General features: G+C 42.5%; 1 protein-coding gene across 1 annotated transcript; it reads right to left on the bottom strand.

The window, feature by feature from the left end:
- Positions 1-5,962: 5,962 nt before the first annotated feature.
- Positions 5,963-14,802, bottom strand: LOC131245416 (alpha-glucosidase-like). Its single transcript, XM_058244871.1, has 5 exons — positions 14,545-14,802; positions 11,192-11,892; positions 10,501-10,731; positions 8,789-9,435; positions 5,963-6,983 (listed from the first exon to the last, which is right to left on the bottom strand). The coding sequence occupies exons 1-5, from the start codon at positions 14,760-14,762 to the stop codon at positions 6,111-6,113; spliced, it is 2,670 nt and encodes an 889-aa protein (XP_058100854.1). The 5' UTR covers positions 14,763-14,802; the 3' UTR covers positions 5,963-6,110.
- Positions 14,803-20,697: the final 5,895 nt, after the last annotated feature.

Below are 20,697 nucleotides of genomic sequence, written 5' to 3'. Positions count from 1 at the left end.
TTTTGGCAAGGTTTTCCTAATAATATTCTAAGAAAAGACCTCAAATTTTGAAAATCTTCTGAGAAATTTCCAGGCAAAGAAATTGCAATGAACGAGATTAGGCACTATGTCCATGGCAAATGCTCACATTACATGCCAGTGCAATTCCTCTCAGTGTTGACCTAAGGGCAAGTATGCAAGGTAAGGTCATGGAGGGGCACTTGTTAAAAATAAAAAGTAAAAAAGAACCACCATATATATATATCTAGAAAATATATATTCTTATTATGTAGCTATATCCAATGTTTTAAATATTGATGATATTGGCTGATATATCCCTCAATATATCTTGTATCCCACCTGTGCAATACGAAACGCACAGGTAGTGCTGATATATCCCACACGTTCGATCCGATGAGCATTTTCAATTTTTGATCCTTTTTTTTTTTTGGTTGTTGTTGAAATTATGTTAAATAAGTGTCAAATGATTACAAATCGTTTGGTTTTTCATGTTTTGCATGAAAAATCATGAAGTTGGAAGCTTGGAGCTTTGATTTCGATATCCGTTGGTTCTTCACGGTCTCCATGTTTTTTCTAGAAACTTTCCTTCAACCAGCTGTCAATTGAGACTAATTTCAAAGTATTTAGGAGTATTTGATGAAATAATCATCACATATACTCTAATTTCGAAATTTGAATGTAGGTAGTCTAATTTGGGAAAAATTAGAAATTTCCCCAATTTCTCCCAAATTTCTTGCAATATTGCACTCCAAACATGAAATTAAGCATGTATGAGGGCTGATCTACTTATTTGTTGAGTCCTTGTCAATTTTTGGAAAATTAGAATTATTTTTTAATTAAAAAAGTATTAAAATATTTTTATTTTTATTTTTTCAAAATTTCCCTTCAACCAGCGCCAAATAAAACTAATTTCAAAGTATTTAGGAGCGTCTGATGAAAGGATCATCACATACACTCTAAACATTATACATTCAATTTGAATATAGTCGCATTAATTCAAGTTAGACAACGCACAACTTAGGACCCTATACAAAGGATATCTATTATGTGCACTTCTTTTTTACGTGTTATGATTTAAAAGTGTATATTAAGGTCTTTTTTAACAATCCCTGATGTTTCATTGAAAAATTCAACCATTTTCCTAATGTTTCCCCGTGTTTCTCAAAAAGTGCGATAAATTACCCGGTACAAATGATATATCCCATGCAATAACCAATACGTATCTGTATCTCAAGGATGCGATACATAACGCGATACCGATATTTCGAACACTGGTTATATCCGATATGTTTGCGGTTTGGGTCTTTTGAGTTGTCCTCAATTTGACCTCATCTTTGTATAAGTTACATAGTTGAAGCTAAAAAAACTCATTTGCCTTGGGCGTAGGTAGTATAATACAAGTATGTTGGATATTGGCTTGTGGGGCCCAATTGTGGGCAATCACTAGTGAGTGGCTCCTAGATGGTTTCTTCCCTCAAAATATCTCCAAGTGGATATCCTTTTTCCACCTTCTCTCAGAGTTGTAATTTAAATTCAAATTCAAATAGGAGAGTATTGTGATAGATCGAGAGTTTGGATGTGATTGGAAAAGTCATATTGTATCATAACTTCTAATCCTATCAGTTCCTCCCTTTTTAAAAGGAGAGGCATTCCCTTGGTAAAGGCATGCATCCAAGTAAATTCCCAAAGAGAATTGAGAGGAATAAGAAGAGAATTACCCGATTGTCAAATAGCCTACCTTCGACGGATCTCCGATTTGTGTGGATTTATACTGTGGTGAAATGTTGGATATGGGCCAGGGTGGGTCTTACACAGTTTTTCCATCTGAAGATCTTCAGGTGTATATCCCTTTCTCCACTATTGAAGTTTTAATTTGGACTCAAATTCAAACAGGAGAAGATTGTGATAAGGTAGAGAGTTCAGATGCTATGTAAGCCCTATTGTATCAAGATTCTTATGTTTCTTGGTTTTTCTCCTTCTAAAAAGAAAGGTATTTCATCGGTAAAGACAAATGTCTGAGTAAGTCCCTAGAGGGAAATATCAAGAGGAATTAGGAGAGAATACCCAACTGTCCATAGTAGTTAGGCGGATTACTTGACATGGACCATCCATCTTCTGCTATGCACTAAGGTCATTAAGATTGTGTAGACCATCAAATCCTATGGGCTTACCCATCCGGGCCTTTTAAAAAAAAAATCCAGCTCCGGAGAAGTTGTATATTAGCAGGATGTTGGACAATGATACCAGACCAAATTCTTGGCCATGCAGTCAAATCAGTAGTTGATGAAACAAGGGATAGAAATACCAATGGTTGCCGGGGCTTTTATATTTCTTAGAGCAAAACCCACCACAACCTCGGCAATGGGGCCTGCCTGATGATAGGGCAGATACCTATTATTACAACAGATCGAATGCTTCCCACTGGCTTCTTGTATATCCTCATGAAGCCAGCTCTCACCTCTCATCTTATTCACAGGGATAGCCACTGCTCGACATCCTTTCCATATCCAACCTTCGTGTTTCTCTGCTGCATTTCAATCATGGCTATATATTTGTTGCATCTTCTGGCAGCTGCTCCATCTTCAACCTATCCTGCTATGTAGAATTTCATTACTTCTGCTATACACACCTGAAAAATTTCCCGCAATTGGTTTTTCTTCTTGTGTTAGTAAAGTAATTTCCAGGAGAGGTTTTAGCCATTGATCTAAGCTTGTGAGATGCTTCCTTATCTTCCAACTGTAGATGCATGTTTTCACCTTCTGACTGTACTCTCATCCACGTGTGCCTTCAAGGTACCTCTACAGGCCTGCTTCTATGGGGGGACCGATTCACTATACTTTGAAAGCTTCTTTTTAGCTTCTTCTGTTGCTGCTTAGCATTCAAGCTGGTATCCCCATCCCCTCCCCATTTTCGTATCCCAGGGCATTTTGCTGCAATCAGTCTTTTGTACCCTACTGAGCTGAATTAGGTTCTCCAATACTCCAATGAGAGGAACTACATGACATGCAAGGTGTATGTTGGCTTTCAGTTCCAAAAGTTGAGTACCATGGTTCAGTGATCCAGACCATTTGTCGGTCTATTGTGTCCTCCTGTGTATGGACTATGCTCCAAACTAACTCCTTGATAGAGCAACTTAACCTTTTGATTTGTGGCCTACACAGATAGATGGTTAAGAAAAGAAATACAGTGGTCCACATTCAACTAAAAAAAAGTCCCAAGATTGGTTACTGTTATATTTACCAATCTGTGAGAGTTTTGGTGCACTGATACTCCTATGGTAGGAAATAACATTGTTCAAAAATGCAAAACTTGATTGGATATCTAGTCGGGTCTAGTCAACTTGAAGACTCAGTGATTCTTTAGTTAACTTGACTCAATATTTTAATAATTAAATCTAAAGTATATAGTGGGTTAAATATTTATGATTGCTTGAAATACATAAATAAAATATACAGAGAAACATAGTCGTGCTACATGGTGCACTGGTAGCAAGTTATGTCTTCTCTTGTGGTCGTGTGTTCGACTCCTGGCATTTGTTTTTTTTAGGAGCTTACAATGTGAGTCATTTCGAGTCAACTGAGTTTTTGAGCTGACTTGACAAATCTTGTCAGGCCCTGACTGCATCATACCAGCAAGCGAGTTTCCAAGAGATCGAGCTGGAAATCTTGTTGAGTCGAGTTGACTCAGCCGAATTTCGAGTTGATCCACTGTTTGAAATGAGCCAGACAGGACTCTACTGCAACTTGAGGGCTATATACCTCATTGTGAATACCAGGTGTGATTACAATTTTATAGTTTCCACTTTGATCGTCTCTTATCCAAATGTAGTTTACAGGACCTCTTCCATGGTATATGACCATCAAAGCACAGCCACACATGTACCCCATTCCAAAATGTTCCAATTATAGAAGTCCTAACCCTTAGAATGAAAAGTTGTCAATGGCCCAAACCCAACAAACGGATATCCATTATTAATAGGTTGAATTGTCCTGTTGATCCAATTTCAGACACACCATATCCATAGTGTGGCCCACATTTGGATGCTTTGGATTTTGGTACATTCATCCCTTATGTTTCATGGCTTTGGTCATGTTCATGGGTGGTCATTAGAGCTGTACACGAGTCGAGTTAGCTCGGTCAGCTCGCTCGACTCGACTTGGTAAAGTTCGACTCGCCTCTGCTTGAAATTGGTTTCGGACCGAGTTGAGCTGGTTTTTGGAGCTCAAAAAAATTTCATGCTTGACTCGAACCTTGAATTGAATTGGCTCGGTGACTTAGTTATTTTTATCTTTATTTTTATCTTGATGTTGCTTGCCAAGTGTTTGATGAAACGACTCAACAAAGTATTGTTTCGGGTGTGTACATTATCCACGGAATCGGCTGGTGGTGAGGAAGGAATGAATACGAAACAGATCACTATAAAAAAAACTAACTTATACATTATAGGACTGCCTCATATCTTGTTTTTGATGCTGCTTGCTGAGTGTTTAATGAAATACCGGTAAAGTGTTGTTACTGTTTTGCATTATGTGAGAGATTGAAAGTGCATTTTATGTGTTTGAAAAAATGTCGCATAGGCTTGAACTTGACTTAAACTGGCCTGAGCTGCTGATCAAACTGAGCCAAGCTGGCTAGTTAGGCTCGAGGACCGAGTTTGAGCTGGGGTTAGCTGCTGGCCAAGCCAAGCTGAGCTGTGCCAAGCTCCACTCGTTTACAGCTCTACCACTACCGGTGGCGAATCAAAAACTTCTTTATTGGATTCTGACTAGTTCAGAAATTTAAGAGCATTCTAGTTGAATAAAGAAGGAGATTTCTCCCTGTCATGGTTTAAGACTCCGACTGAGTCCGATTTGGATTCGGTACTACCTGATCCAGTTTGATACAATGACTCGCGTCCCTGAGTCAACCCTGGCTCAGGCGTGTTGCAACTCAACTTGAGATTGAATGAGTGGACCCCAAGCTGCTGTGTCTAAAAGCCATCCTCTCTCTGCGTTGGGAAGTTGTTGTTTATAGAAACGTCACAGGAGTGGTTGACTGGTTGCCGCCCTGGCGTCTAACTGTGTCCATACCAGCTGAATCTCCTTTTGGACACCCATCATTTTTCATTACCGTACATTTCTTTTGAAAAGTGTGACCCACATGACCTGTGGATCAACCCGATTCCTGAGCTAGGGAAAACACTGACCACTGACCATTTTCCTTTCTGATGGATGGATCGGATATCGGACTGATCGTCCCATGCTGCCACAAGTGTGGCGTGTACAAGAGCTTTACTGCACAAGTGTGCACTTAGCAAAGCTCTTTGAAAATTCAGTTCTCTCTCTGCCCGTCTGGTGAACAGTCTTCAAATGGTGACTGTCTGCTTTGTACAGTCTCCTGCATGGTAGTGTCAAGCATACGTAGTAGATCCGACCATCCAACTCGTTGGCCTTGTGGTGGATGGGCCATATCCTGAAAATCTTACATTTTTCATTGCCCCAAGTTCCTAACCATGCTCTTTGTGGCTGTCATTTGAAAAGGAAAGTGGTCAGCGGTCCAAATTCAACACTAGCATATGACTAGGATTGTTCAGTTAGGGTAACTTTCGAGATATGATCCATCCACTTGGACATACAGCACGTCCCCTGCATGCCTATGCATGTATCAATTTGGCACACGTATGGAATATCCAAGCTGTCCATCAGGTGGAGCCCAGCCCAAAAGTCAGGCCGTCGGTTTACTCATTTGATGGTTCTCCTTCTTCACTCATTTCTTTAAAATACCCCACCAGATGGCTGGATTTGCTTATTCTTTTTGACTGTCCATTTGTTCCAACAGTGGCCCACAAGATGATTGATGGATCAAATATTCCACACGTTGCATGGGTTAGGAAACCTCATGGTATTGATATAACAATCCATGCTGAAATGGACTTCTCTGGTCAGATTCTCATCAAAATCACGAACTGGATCCATCCTCACCGTTGACTTTCTACTAAGATCTTTATTTCGACGATTGATCAATAACCCACACCGGAGTACATCACTGAGATCACCTGCAATGGAAAACACTGCTGCAGCAACTAGGAAATAATCCATGCATACGGTTGCATTGATGTGTCTTCAACAATTCTATCGTTGTAACTTCAACTCGAACTCCTCTCCAATGAGCAATGACAATCCGGTAATCTCAGCAACCGCAAACCTCCCATTTCCGTCGTAACCAGTTCTTATTGTCGAATTTGGACTCGAAATCCCATTGATTGAAACTCTCTTCACTGCTGCCGGTTCCTCCTTCAATCCAAGGAAAACCAACTTTTTAATGGCCCACATTTGATCGGCTGCAAACTGCTTGTTTACCACTGTCGATCTGACCTTCACCGCATCCCCTTCGACCCCAGTTTCAAACCTCACCAGACTCCACCTCCCGCCTTCCCCTCCCATCTCCACCTCCTCCCCATCGTCCAAAAACACTTCCCCCACAGAGGTCCCACTCTCATCAAGTGCGACCAATAGCTGGAAATCACTCCGGCGGGCCGCCTCTGTTGTCATCGCTTCCCCTTGCATGGTTATGACATTCCCTCCCCTTACATGCACGTTTATGGTATCCGACGGGGCGTTGAGGGTGATGTACTCACCGGAAGTTACACTCACTGACTGTGAGTAGTTGAAGAGGTTGAACCAATTTCCTGCTGGGAAGTATGCATGGACTGAGACTGCTCCCGGAGTTAGGACTGGCGACACCATCAGACCCTTCCCAATCAGGAACTGGGTGCTGATACCGTACGTCTGGACATCTTCGGGGAATGAGAAGAATAAGGGCCGTGCGATGGGTGTCCCGCTAATGTGGGCCTCGTACATCAGTGAGTAGATGTGTGGGAGAAGCTGGTACCGTAGCCCGAGCGCCTTTCTGGCGGATGAAGCAACTGAGTCCCAAACATAGAGCTCTTGCCTGATTGATCCCTTGTCCGAATGGTCCCGTGCGAAAGGATAGAATGCTCCTAACTGCATGGTAGCAACCGTTAATTTGATTCTAGGAACTGTTTTTAAATCACCAAGTTCGACTCGGAATTTCTCTGAGTCAACTCAGCTTGGTTGAATTATGGGTAATTGATGTGTATGCGAGTCGAGCCGAGACGAGCTTTGCCCAGCTCATGCTCGGCTCAGCTCGGCAGAGTTCGAGCCGAGTTCGAGTCTTTGAGCAAGTGTTCGCTGGTCGGAACTGGTCGGACTTAATATACATTCAACAGGTCCATCCAGCCAGTGGTCGCTGGTCGGATGGGTTCCGCTACTCGGATGACTGGAAAAAATGGAGAGAGTGGAAGTTGGAGGATATGACTCACTTTTGAAAGAAATGCCGTTGGACAAAACGCTAGATGGCCAGACAGACGCTAGACGAACGAAATGTAGCCGGACGGACAACCGATTTGGGCGAATTGGAAGGAGAAATGAGGCGATTTGGGTGAAAGGGAGGGAGAACGAGTAGGGCTTGCTAGTTTGGGCGTATGGGTAGGGTAGGGGTTTTTAAAAAAACTTTATATATAACTTAAAGTTGAGTCGAGTCGAGCTATGTCCAGCTCGAACTCGACTCGAAATATTCCGAGCACCCAAAATATGGCTCAACTTGGTTCGAACAGCTTTTTCAAGCCAAGTCGAACAAGTTACCGAGCTTAGGCTGCTCGTGTACAGCTCTAATGGATAAGTCTGGCTGCAACTGGGTTCTACTGAGACTCGGTCCCCAGGACACAAGCCGAGTCAACTCAGCCTGGTTGATTGGATAACTCTTACCATTTGGATGGGTGGGGATACTAGTTTTTTTTTTTTTTTTTGCAGACTCATTCGGATGAGGTGTGATCCAGTGTTGCCGGTACCACGAATGGGGCTGATGTGGGCGGAGCCCACATGATGTATGAATGACATCTAACCCTTCCATCATATGTGTCACCTCAACTTACCCTCAGGGCTAAAAAAAATCATTCCTATAGGTGGGTTATAGCACAGAAAACAAGTTGGGCGGGATGCCTACACTTAATTTTCCATGGGGTCCACATGAGTGGGGAAAATGCCTGATTTTTGGCCTGAGACTTTATCCAAGCTAGTCGAAGGGTTTGAATGGCCTGGATTTCATATACACATCACTGTGAGTGCCCACACAAATCAACCACAGGTGTCCCCTCTCAAGTTGTTGAATTGATGTGGCCCACCTGAGCTTCGGATCGGGTAAAGGTAAAATGAGGTAAAGCATCTGATGGAAAGGTTGGATGTCGTGCATCACATGGACCCTACCACAGCCCGGTACCACTGGAATGCGCCCCGTCCAGCTATGGCCTGTCCTGTGGTTCTAAAAAGTAACTCAAATTGAAACTTGGCCAACTCAACCCGACTGGATTTCAAGCGGAGTCACTAGAAACCTGGCCACTAGGTCTTACACCCTTTGGGACAATGAAACTCACCTAGTCAACTCACGAACTAGATCAACACTAAATATTTCCATGTGTGCAATGAACTTCTAAGCAGCAACCTACTTACTAACATTCCACTCAAAACAGAGGTTGGATGCTGTTAATTTCATTTTAGGCCTCGTTTGGGTGCACATCTGAACAAATTGCAATAAAATTCTGTTCACAAAAGTTGCAATTATGTTACTTTCAAGTCAACTCGAAAGGAACATAAACTGTGTATCTGATAGAGAATTGCATTTCCTCGACATTGAACTAAATATTGCAATAGTTCATCCAAACAAGCCATAGATTTCTTGTTTTAAATATAAATAACCAAATGCAAGAAAATAATGGTTCCGTTTCGGGTACCTGAATCCATCGCCGGCAGAGCTCCTCATTAGTGTTTCCACCAAACCCACAAATGTCAGCCCCAACCATCGGAATCCCGAACAGCCCAGAGTTCAATATAGATGGAATTGAGTATGCGAGATCATCCCACGTGGCAGCATTGTCACCCGTCCAATGGGCCGCGTACTTGCCAGACCCCACGAAAGTCGATCTCGTGAGTACAAATGGTCTCTTCCTAGTGACCTTGATCAATGCCTTGTTCGTTGCTTTGGATTCCAAGAACCCGTAGAGGTTGTGGGCATTGTATTCAGTTACATTGCCGTAGTGAAGGGACGATGCAGCGACTGTTTTTTCATTGATGGGTCGTCGGGTCCCAGAATTGTTGATATCGTAAGGTGGGTCGTCGAGTGTAGAGTTGGGGGATGGAAGGGAGGAGTCGAAATTTGAGATTTCATTCATATCTATCCAAAGGCCGTCGAATGGGATGACCTGGTGGAATATGGCGATCTCATGACCCCAAAAGCTCACTGCAGCTGGGTCTAGGAAATCAGGGAAGTAGGTGGGTCCTGGCCAGACCTTACCGAGGTAAGGTTTGCCGTCACGCTTTATGAAGATGTCAGCTTGCATGCCACGAACATATGTTTCGTACGTATCATTCACATTGATGCCTGCAGCAATGGTGCAGTTGAGTCTTATTGCTGACACGCCGAGTTAACTCGGATGACTTAGAGGAATCTGGTTTCATATTTGTGTGGGGTGCGTCTGTGGGTGAAGAGGGAAATGCTCACACACAACTAGTTGGGGGACCCAATCATGGTGCTTGTATGCCATCCTTCCCTTCCACCATGGTACTACCGCATGGTATCCTCAAAAATCAGGTCGATCCAACTGTGAGATGGGATAAGAATGAATGTGGAGGTTTTTGGGTGGTTATTCAGTGTTTTTTTTTTCTTTAATGATGTGACCCACCTGATAATTAGGTCAACCGGATTTTTAGCATTCCATTTTCTTGGCGTACTACATTGCTAGACCGGTTGGATGTTATACAAATACCATAGTGGGTCCCACAAACCAATCTGTTGGTAGTATAACTAGTTGTGTTTGAGCCTCTCTCAATCTGGGTGTGAGCTGCGCACATCTGCCCACACGCACGCACACGCATACAGAGAGAGGTGTTTCTTTTTTTTTTTTTTTGTTTTAATTTTATTTTAAATTTCGTGGCTATGTTCTCTGAATCCTACCTACTGTTCCCATGTGGCATGTGTGTCACACCTCAAATTCGGAACCCAATTCGAACCGGGTACTGCTTTGGGAGTCTTAGAGCTTGGGTGGGTCGGAGCCACTTCCTCAGCACGTAAGTACCGCCGGAGTTTGGGAAGTAGTAGTGCCCGGATTCCGAATTTAGGGGTGACAATGTGTGTGCATGATTTAGATGGCCTCACCATGGCTGCCGGGTCTAGTTTTTGGATGGATCACCCTGGATAGTTGGCTGGCATTTTCTAACCGTCCATTTTTCCAAATGACTTTTCGACCAAAATGCACAGAGACTATGGATGCCACAAGGAGAATGACATCAATTTGACACACGTGCCGTGTGGGGCCTTGGGATTGAGTGGGATTCAGGTGGGCCATCACATTTCTTTTGTTACTTAAACACTCAAAATAGTGAAACACCGTAAATTCAGCTGACTCAGTGAGTCGACTCGCCGATTCTAGTTTACTCAGTTCATTACCGGGATCTAAGATGACGACATATTTCTGGCCGTTCCTGTGAAGCCGATCAACGAATTTCTTCAACTGGTCCGCCGGAAAGTTGACGGGATCGAGCGTGAAATCTTTGTATCCGTCCATGTAATCAATATCCGTCCACATGACTTCAAGAGGAATCCTGGCCTTTGCATATCCAGCCACCACGCCTTCGAGATCAGACACGTTCTTATACCCGTATTTACACTGGTGAAAACCTACACATACGTAGATGCACGGATACATACATCAATACGTACATATTACACAGATACATAGATACTTCTGAAAACAGTGAACCCAGCTGAAAGGACTCGGCAAACACACGTGCCATATGACACGTGTTCATGATCCAGGTCGTTCATAAGGTACCACCCATGGCATGCACGCAGTGGTCCAAAAATCATAACAGTCCGCCCATCGGGTGGGCCAAGCTAAAAGAGTCTGACCAACTATCCGCATTCAACATAGGTGCGTGGGCCCACCAGATGAGTGAACCAACCTGATTTTGGAGGAGTTCATCTGCACACGGGCGCCTGCTTGATGAGCGGCTTGGATCGGTCCTAATGGCACTCGTGTGTGACATCAGCACGTGTGAGAAGTGAGTCCTTGAAATGGGATTTGATCAATCCCAATGGATTTTCATCCACGCTACATGAAACGGTTGTGATTGCTTACCAAATGACCAGTACGGCATTGGAGTTGGCCGTCCGATGAGCTCCGTGTATTGTTCCATCACAGATTGCGGCGATGGCCCACTAAAGAAATAGAAATCCAGGAGACCACCAATCACTTTGTACGTGATGTGTGACCCACCATATACAACATCCATACCGTTGCTGTTCAGCAACAGGACGCCATGCGTCATCCCCGCCGTTGATTTTGCATCAGACGACGCGGATCTGATGTCCATGTAAAATGGATGGGACCCATATAGGTTGAGGTCAAGATTAGCAGATCCAATATCCGAATTCCACATCGTTAAGGTCTCATTGTGGGCCAGGCGGAATGTCTTCTTCGTATGCTCGCCGAGGCCGTACAGGTTGGCGCGATCTGCCGGAAGCGTCGAAGTGACTTGTATGTACTGGTCCTTGAAAATGAGGCCGGTGCCGGAATCTGACTTCCCCGGCGAAGTGTCAAAGAGGACGTCGCCCGTTGATCTGCGGGACACTGAGAACCCAAATGGAGATGTGGCGTGGATGGTGAAGATGAGATCGGATTCCGAGAGGGATAAGCTCTTTTCCAAAGAGCTTTGGTGGTATTCCGGTAGGAATCGACGGGGGAGGGTGGTTTGGCGGGGGATGATGTCTTTTGGGACGTTCCATCTTTGGTGGTCCGCATCTGTTATCCGGACTCTCAACCGTTCATTTGTTTCAAAGCTGAGAGAGAAGGAAAATTCTCCAACTGGTCAGTTGTTAGTTGGTGGGCCCCGCACCTAATAGCCCTTGGATCAAGATTGGACGGCTGCCAAAATTCTTCAAATAGGAGGCTTTTCCAATGGGCTATGATCATATCAGCTCACTAACTAAAAACAGACAAATGAGCCAGGTCGAGATCCAACACATGGGGCCTGAAGTTCAAACCAAAGCATGGCCGTTGGTGGGTCTGGCCACGAAAATTAAAAGCTGGCCCGGTAATGGGTTGTATTTGGGCTAACAAAACAAGGTCCCAGTTTAATAAATGGGCCTGTCTCACATGCAACTAGTTGAACGATGTTGTTACTGTCCCTTAGCAATGCATCATGTGTGAAGGACATCCAAACCGTCCAAAAGGTTGGCCCACCATAAAGGTCAGCTAGGAAAAATATCAGAGCATTCCACTCAAGAGGTGAGGTGGGCCACATGTGTACTTTGGATGATGCAGAATCTCTTACATACTAATTTGGGAGTTATACTATGCTTAAATTGAGACTTATTTAATGGATGGGTTGGGCTGGGATTGCAATCCTGACCCGTTTAGTAAATGGGTCTGTCTGGGGTTTGACTGCTTAGCCCGTTTAAATACAGCTCGGGCCCAGCCGAAACCCGACCAACCGTAGACAGCTTGACTGATCCAGCCCAGCCCATTGCCGCCGTGGATTGCGTACTGACACTGCCAGTCGCTACTAAACGGTGATCTGTGGGCCCCAAAATGATGTATGTATTTTATCGACACCGTCCATCCATTTTTGGATAATGTTTTAGTGTGTGATCCCAAAAATGAGGCAGATTAAAATGTCAGTTGGGCCACACCACATGAAAACAGTGGTGATTGAACGCTCACCATTAAAAACTTCCTAGGGCTCACTGTAATGTTTGTTTTCCATCCAACCTGTTTATTAGGTTAGAAATACCTAGATGAAAGGAAAACACAAAAAACAGCTTGATCCAAATTTATTTTGACCCACAAGAATCTTTTAATGGAGGGCGTTCAATCAACATTATTTCCCGTAGTGTGATCCATATGAGGTTTTGATCTGCCTCTTTTCTTGAGATCATAAGCTAAAATGAGATCTAGATGGGATGGTCGCAGTGGATAAAACACATACATCATGGTAGGGCTCACAGTGTCAGTAGGCAATCCGTGTCATTGCCTTAAGATGATATTGAATTGGGGAAATGATCTTCGCGATGCCTGCGCGCGCGGACAAATCATTCAATGCACACGCCACCACATATGCGAGCGTGACAGACAGGTGAAATATCCAAGCCATCCATCAGCGGACCTAACCATGCACATGCGGCTCAAAGATAATGGTGGTCCATTCAGTAGGTGGGCCATGATATTAGAAGTAACTTGATGGGCTCTTTAACAACCGTGCGTTTGTTCAGCTAATTGTCGCCCACCTAACTAGTGGACCGACATGATTTTTGGGATATGGAATCTAAACAGTGGTCCATTCTGATGGATGACTTGGAATTGCACCTGTCGGCCAGAATAGCATGTGGTGGCGTGTGCGTTAGATGATATGTCCACGTGTGTGGGCTCAGCGAAGATGTGTGAGGAATCATATGAACCGTCCATCCAAAAGCCTTGCCCGGTGTATACATGGAGGTTTCTAGTGTTAAAAGGGAAGCCATGATCCCAGTGATCCAGACCATTAATCTTCTTGGCCCTTCCATGGATGGACTACGTCCCGAAAATGACCTGAATTCGACAACCTCGCCAACAAATGGACGGTTGAAAACAGAAATACATCAACGGTCCTCCACATTCAACTGAAAAGACCCAGGATTAGTGGCCACGTTCTTCTGTTCTATGAAATTTCGGGGGTCCATCCACGATGGGTCATGACAGGAAAGTGATCCGGATCGCTGAACCAAGGGTCCCACTTTCAGCACTGAAAAACCCGAGTATTATCTAATTCCCCTCATCTTGGATCCCGAGTCAAAGGGAAGCGGATTGCCTGCCGCATCCGCAACAAGTTTATCCCTGTGGCCGGACGTGGCTCAAGCTCTGTGGGGCCCACCGTGATGTATGTGTTTTATCCACACCGTCCATCCGTTTTTCCAGATCATTTTGGGTAATCAGTTAAAATATCCGGATTCAAAGCTCAAGTGGACCACACAACAGAAAATAGTGGGGATTGAACGCCCACCGTTGAAAAATTCCTACGGTCCACCGTGATGTTTTATTTGCCATCCAACCTGTTCATGAGGTCATACAGACCTGGATGAAGGGTAAAAACAATATAAGCTTGATCCAAAACTTCTGTGCCTGCAAGAAGTTTTCAACGGTGGACGTTCAATCCCCACATTTTTCTGTGGTTTGGTCCACTCGAGCTTTGGATCTCCATCATTCTTGAGCTCATACCATCAAATGAGCTGAAAAGTCGGATGGACGGCGTGGATAAAGCACATACGTCACGGTGGGACCCACAGTGCTTGGACCACGTCGTGCCAAAGTCAACCCGCTTCCTAGTCAAAGCGGATCGGGTTTGCTAAACGTACACCAAAACAACGGTGTATAGCCTATAGAAACAATTGATCACGATCATTCTTACCTGGGGTTATACACAGAAACAATTGTGTATGCTGATTCTTTCTCCTTACCTGGCGAGAAGTATGAGATTGGGAAGATCGGGTCCGTAGATGGGTGAGCTTTTGATGAGACCCAAGTGGGCTGTCAACGACTTTCCGGAGGGATTAACGGTGACGGATCGAAGATCATAGCCGTACCCTACAGGTTCTTCAGTTGAAAGAGAGAAAGGGGGGAGAAAGAAGAAAGAAGATAAAAAAACTACCAGAAGAAGATAAGCTTTTGATCTCATTTTCTTCTTTGACCTCGTGTGACGAGGAGAAAAGAGGTCCGTCTTATCGTCTTTTATAGACCTTTCATTTTTACTAACCTGAAAATAAAGGAAACGGATTCGGATTGGCTACTCCCCCTGCTACCAGCCAATGGTTGATGGTCGGTGCTAGGTGGGGCCCACCATGATGTATCTGTTTCATCCATGCCGTCCATATATTTTTCTAGATCATTTTATGACATGAGACAAAAAGTGAGTTACATACCAACCTCAAGTGGACCACATTACAGGAAACAGTGTTGAATGAATTTCGACCATTAAAAACTTTTTGGGGGCATAAAAGTTTTGGATCAAGCTGATCTTTGTTTTTTTTACCTTCATCTGGGTCTGTATGACCTAATCAAAAGATTGAATGTCAAATAAACAGTACAGTGGGCCTTAGGAGGATTTTAATGATGGATATCCATTCACTATTGTGTTTCCTGTGGTGTGGTCCACCTGAGATTTCTATCCCTATAATATTTTGGATCAAGAGCTGAAATGATCTGTAAAAATAGATGAACGGAATGGATGAAACACATACATCATGATGGGGCCCACAGAGTACCGACCATCAGCCACCGGGCTTATGTCAGGAGGTGTAGCCAATCCGTTCTCGAAAATAAAGTCACATGGTGGGGTTCACTAGAGTAGCGTTGAAAACATGGTCGTATAAAACTAGGAGGCCGGGTCTAGTAGTTTGAGGACTATTGAAGTGAATAGGTAGTCCACCAATTGGGCCATGTATATGGGTGATTGGAATTGTTCAAGAGGTGGATCCCACCATCAATAGGCCATGGGCAGACTATGGGTCTCTATGGACAGATCTAGCCGTCAATCTGGATATGGTCAAGATCTTAAAACTTTTGGTCTACCAAGTGGTTAGGATCAGTTTTAGAGTTAAAAAGGGGCGTTTGAGGGCCTGTTTCGCTGGAACATACCTCGTTTGGACATGATCTAACTGGGGCCCACACTTCCAATTTTGGAGTCCCCGGGATTGCCTTTTATTTTAGGATTTTCGGAAGTGTACCTGAAAATCAGAAGTTTCAAAAAATTTAGATTTAATAATTTTAATTCTATTAGCCGGCTGCAGATGCTGATCAGATGGTTGAGTTGCAAGACAAATACCAAAAAGGATAGAAATAAAAATTTAGGAGTAGGATCGATGCTCAGTAAAAATAATCAAGGATTACTTTCCCTGGAATCTCATTTAGAATATGTTCTTATCCACTAATTAAAAAGTTGACTAATAGGGTCGTTTAATCATTTATTTTTTTAAGAATCCCCTCTCTTTTGTTAGTGATAAAAAAGAGCAAGGCGGCTGCTCTCTAAGGTCCTCTCATCTGCAATCTTTGAGGAAGAGGATCAAGTTGGCTTTTATGAATAGCTTAATGTCCTATCCTCATTAAATACTTTGAACCAAATGTAACAAAAGGAAAAAATAAATAAATTATGGACCGACCTCATATATTGGTATATTACATTACCAATATAATGCTTATAGCGTCCCCATTACTTAATAAAATGATCGAATCAGTATTAGCATAACTGTTCTTTCCTTTGTATTTGGCTATAGCTGAAATTTTCCTTCCACCCATTGGTGGAATAGGGTGTGGCGTTGGCTCAAAAAATATGGTGTATTGACTTGAAGTCGCAATTTGTTAATGAATCTCAGAATCTATAATTAGTTAGACACTATAAAATCGCTATGAGCTGGGAATTGGAGATTTCTCGTCTTGAGTGACTATTGTCATCAACTACATCCAAAGATTCTGAGAAAAGGCCTCGATGACAAAGAAAGGTGTTAGGCACCCTTCTTTGCTCGCACACTTGTGTGGTTTCTATTTTATGAATTTTTAAAATTTTGTATGATCTCTAAACTCTAGAGAATTATTCGCAGAGATGGAGTGCTCAATGTTAGCCCCTACCTTGAACGAAAATCAAAATAATAACTATGATCAAGATCGTGGGGACAGATCTCTCAACAACAATCGTAATCATGGTATAAAGTAAGCAAATAAAATCAATATTATTATGAAAAAATAAATGCAGCTTTGTGCCTTGAGATATAAGAGAAAAAATGGGAGATTTAACACCCTTCAATGGAAGAGATGACCAGGTATCCCTGATTCCAATTCTAGTTGTGCTGAATCCGAGTCGACAAAAGAGTAGGCTCCTATTTTCTCCCCTAAAAAATTTCCACTCTTTTTATTCACATATTTCTCCACTTTTTTATTTTTTATTTCTTTGTTTTTGTTTTCTCATATTTCCGCCGCCTAACATTGTGACTTTTTTTTTTATATATAATTTTTTTTTTTTATTACACTTAGGTTGTAAGAGGCTTCTTTACTTCTTTGAAAGGCGATTGCCTAGCCTGGGTTATAATGGTAAGCGTGAAGTTTACATTTGAGATGATTGGACTAACATTTAAAGTTTAGGCAACAAGTTTACATTTGAGATGATTGGACTATCATTAAAAGTTTAGGTGAGTCGCCTTATAATTGCATACGATTTTGGGAAAAAAAAACCTAAAAGCAAGTACATTGTTGCGTTAGTATCCACTTAGATGTATGGAAGACTTCCTAGTGCCTTACACACCAAGCATGTAATATATTTGATTTGATTTGATTTGATTTGATTTTATTTTACCACTCAAAGGCTCCACTTGAGGACAATGCTCCATGGAAATTTTATTACAAAATATTTTTTCATTAATCATTTTCAGGCCTTATTTAAAAAGGATTGCTTATTTGTGCGATAGCATTAAGGGCATTTTTATTCAATATTTCTTTTCGTGAAATTTTTGTTGATTTGGCCCATCATTTCATGATTTATTAATGCTTCAACAGTCAAGATCAACACCAAGTATATTTTGGGCAACTCGCTCTACGACATTCTGTTGGTGATTATTTTCAGACTTTCAAAAGTGTATATTCTCAAGTTGATCAGACTGAGAACTTTTGAGCCATGAGGATGGCTGTTAGGAGGCTCTTGGTTACTACATGTCCCAATTGTTTATGCCTTTGATCGATCTCCCTCCTGTTGGTTGGCCTTAATTATTACTACTTGTATTGATTGATTTGATTCTTGCATCAGTTCAGATATCTACTGGATATATCCCTTTTGCATACTTAGGGTCGGCTATGATTTTTGAAATTATGTGGAATAATCTACCATGACATATGCAGAAGCTTGGAACTATAAAATTATGGCTAAGTCCTAAAGGCGTGACTAGGACCAATTTTAAATTCTACAATTAAAACCACAATGGCCTAACTAAGTTACTTTACCAATTTAAACCAGTAAGGTGATTTTAACACTTAAGTTTCCAAGTGAAAGTGGGTCCAATCACATATATTACAAAAGATATGTCAATTAAACAACTAGTCTATAAATCAAGATAGTGATCATGTTTATGAGTTGTGTTAGCTAGTCAACTCCAAGCATACATCTAATTATACATATACATAATTTAGTAAATTAAGTTCACAAGCGTAATTAGAAATGTGATCAATTAATAATCCCAAATACAAGCATGTATAATGGTTTAGTTTCCCTACTCCACTCCTGGAAGACTACTCTCCTCCGGTGTACCGCTATTCACTATCTTAGGAGTTTTTAATAGATTCACCCTTAACCTTTACAACCCTATACAAAGACCTAAACATACACTCCCGTTGGAGGCTTCCTCAGAGACTTAGTTTTCTATTGGCTAACCAACAATCTCAGTCCTAATTTAATGACCTACATTTACACCCACCGGATGCTCTTACGGAGACTAACACGTACACACCTATGTCTGGTGAATTCTGCCTTACACAAGAGCTTAGGTCCTACATAAGAACCTATTTGAGTTTGGGTTATGTAATGCCCTGAAAATTAGGGGTCGTGCATATACTCGACTCCCAAGTTCCTGAGTATCACTTATACTGGTTTTTACTAATTTACGTTTAATCAGGTTAAATGCGCAGCATGAAATTTCTTATAACATGAAACATAATCACAACTAGTCTACTGAAATGAAAGATGTCATATATATATATATATACACAAACACACACACATACACACAAGTCCAAAAGAATGTAAATAGCTCGCTCAAGGCGTTACCCAACAAAATCACAAAAGAATGATAAGTCCAAAAGAGTAGTGCGCTGAGTCCACCACTCAACAATCCAAAGCCCGTCTACTAGGCCAATGGAGGACTGTCCATCAGCTGGAAGGACAGCTCGTCCTCCTCCTCGAGACTCGCGCTGCCAGGCTCCTTATACTCAGCATCACCTGCATTTAAGGGAGAGTCTGGTTGGTGTTTTAAAACACCGTCCCAGAGTGGGAGTGAGTGATCGACTCAGTGGGTGCTATTAGTCTTAAGTTGTAACAAACATCAATTATATTACGAATTTAATGAAAGACAAGTATTCATAAACACCTAACTAATCTTGTTAATGCAGTTGCATGATAAATGATATGATGCATGACCTCGCCACAACACTCCCTTGAGTGACTCCGTCTAACGATCGCACATGACCAGCACTCCCTCATTGCGACCTCAACTGCCGAGTCGCCAAAACCTAGCTAATGCAATGCATGGATAAAGTTAACCGAATATTTAGTTAATTCCATTCATCCAGCAGGTTGGAGAAACTGGTACACCCTATGTATCAATACCCTCAACGAGTAGTGAGGCGAAGACCCCTCAATGTGCGAGGCCAGGACCTCGCGATCCTTGATCCTATCGGGTTTCTCATCCCCGACTTCAAGCACATGGGGAGTGCTGAGAAAAGGGATCGCTCGCGGTCACTATAAGGAGGCTCGTCACCCCAGCGTAGGCCGACAACTCGGACACAGTGTCCCATTCTACCATGTCCGGCTCACGAGTCGGTGAATCGGTTTTAGTTGGTTTTCAATGGGTTACAATGGTTGAAGGGTGATCCAAGTTTCATACATACGTGAGCAGATAGGGTTAACAAGCAAGGTTGGTTTGTCAGTAGACTAGACTGCACGAGTTCAGGCGAGCACGTGACAGACGACATCAGGTACGAGTGACCCATTAGTCTAACTACTGTCGCCCAAATCCACGGGTTTAGCCTCAGGATAGTCCTATCAACGGGACTATCTTCACCCTTCTCATATTCCTGACTAACCCAAGGGTTCTAGTGGTAGTCCTTAACACGCCAATAATTGGGGTCATCAACGAGCATAAGCAATATCATGCATCTATACTTCTCAACCTAAAACTCAGATTTTTCTACCAAGCAAAGCTAACAATGTTGTGAAATAAAGGTGCATGTGTGTTGTGTGGGTTAGTGAGGAAACTAAGCATTTCATATATATCTAGGAACAAATGCACAAGGGTTAATGAATCATACATGCTATGAGATAACATCACACACGAATCAACAAGACATGAACATGCAAGCATCAAGTTTATACCCAATCATGTGAGAGACATAACATTCCATAACTATTCTATGTTGATTGAGAGGATACATAAATCAAACAAGATATGGACATGCAATCAACAATTTATACCCAATCATGTGAACAATAATAAACATTTCATAACTATTCCATGTTGATTGAAAGGATTAAGGTAAGGTCTTTCCTAAGTTCTCTCTAGATCCTCCAAATACATCATCCAAGTAATCAAAATCATTAGATTCATACTAAAATTGGTGCTAGGCCACCTAAGAACAATAGTCCGCACCTATGGATCATTGGGGTCTTGGGAAAGGACTTAGAAGTGCCGAACTCTGTGTCGATCGGCCGGAATCCTAAGACAATGAACTTGCATGTTAGAATCTCATGCAAATCCTCTCTCAACATGAGGGGTTTCCAAGAAGATGAGAGATTTACCTACCTAATCGGCAGAGAGGGGTTTTTCCGGTTGTAGATGAGGAATTTCCTTGAGGGAGAG

The sequence above is a fragment of the Magnolia sinica genome, chromosome 1 (genome assembly GCF_029962835.1).
Source record: "Magnolia sinica isolate HGM2019 chromosome 1, MsV1, whole genome shotgun sequence".
In the NCBI taxonomy this organism is placed as follows: domain Eukaryota; kingdom Viridiplantae; phylum Streptophyta; class Magnoliopsida; order Magnoliales; family Magnoliaceae; genus Magnolia; species Magnolia sinica.
The sequence above is the reverse complement of the archived record's forward strand: the minus strand, read 5'-3'. Positions and strand labels throughout refer to the sequence as shown.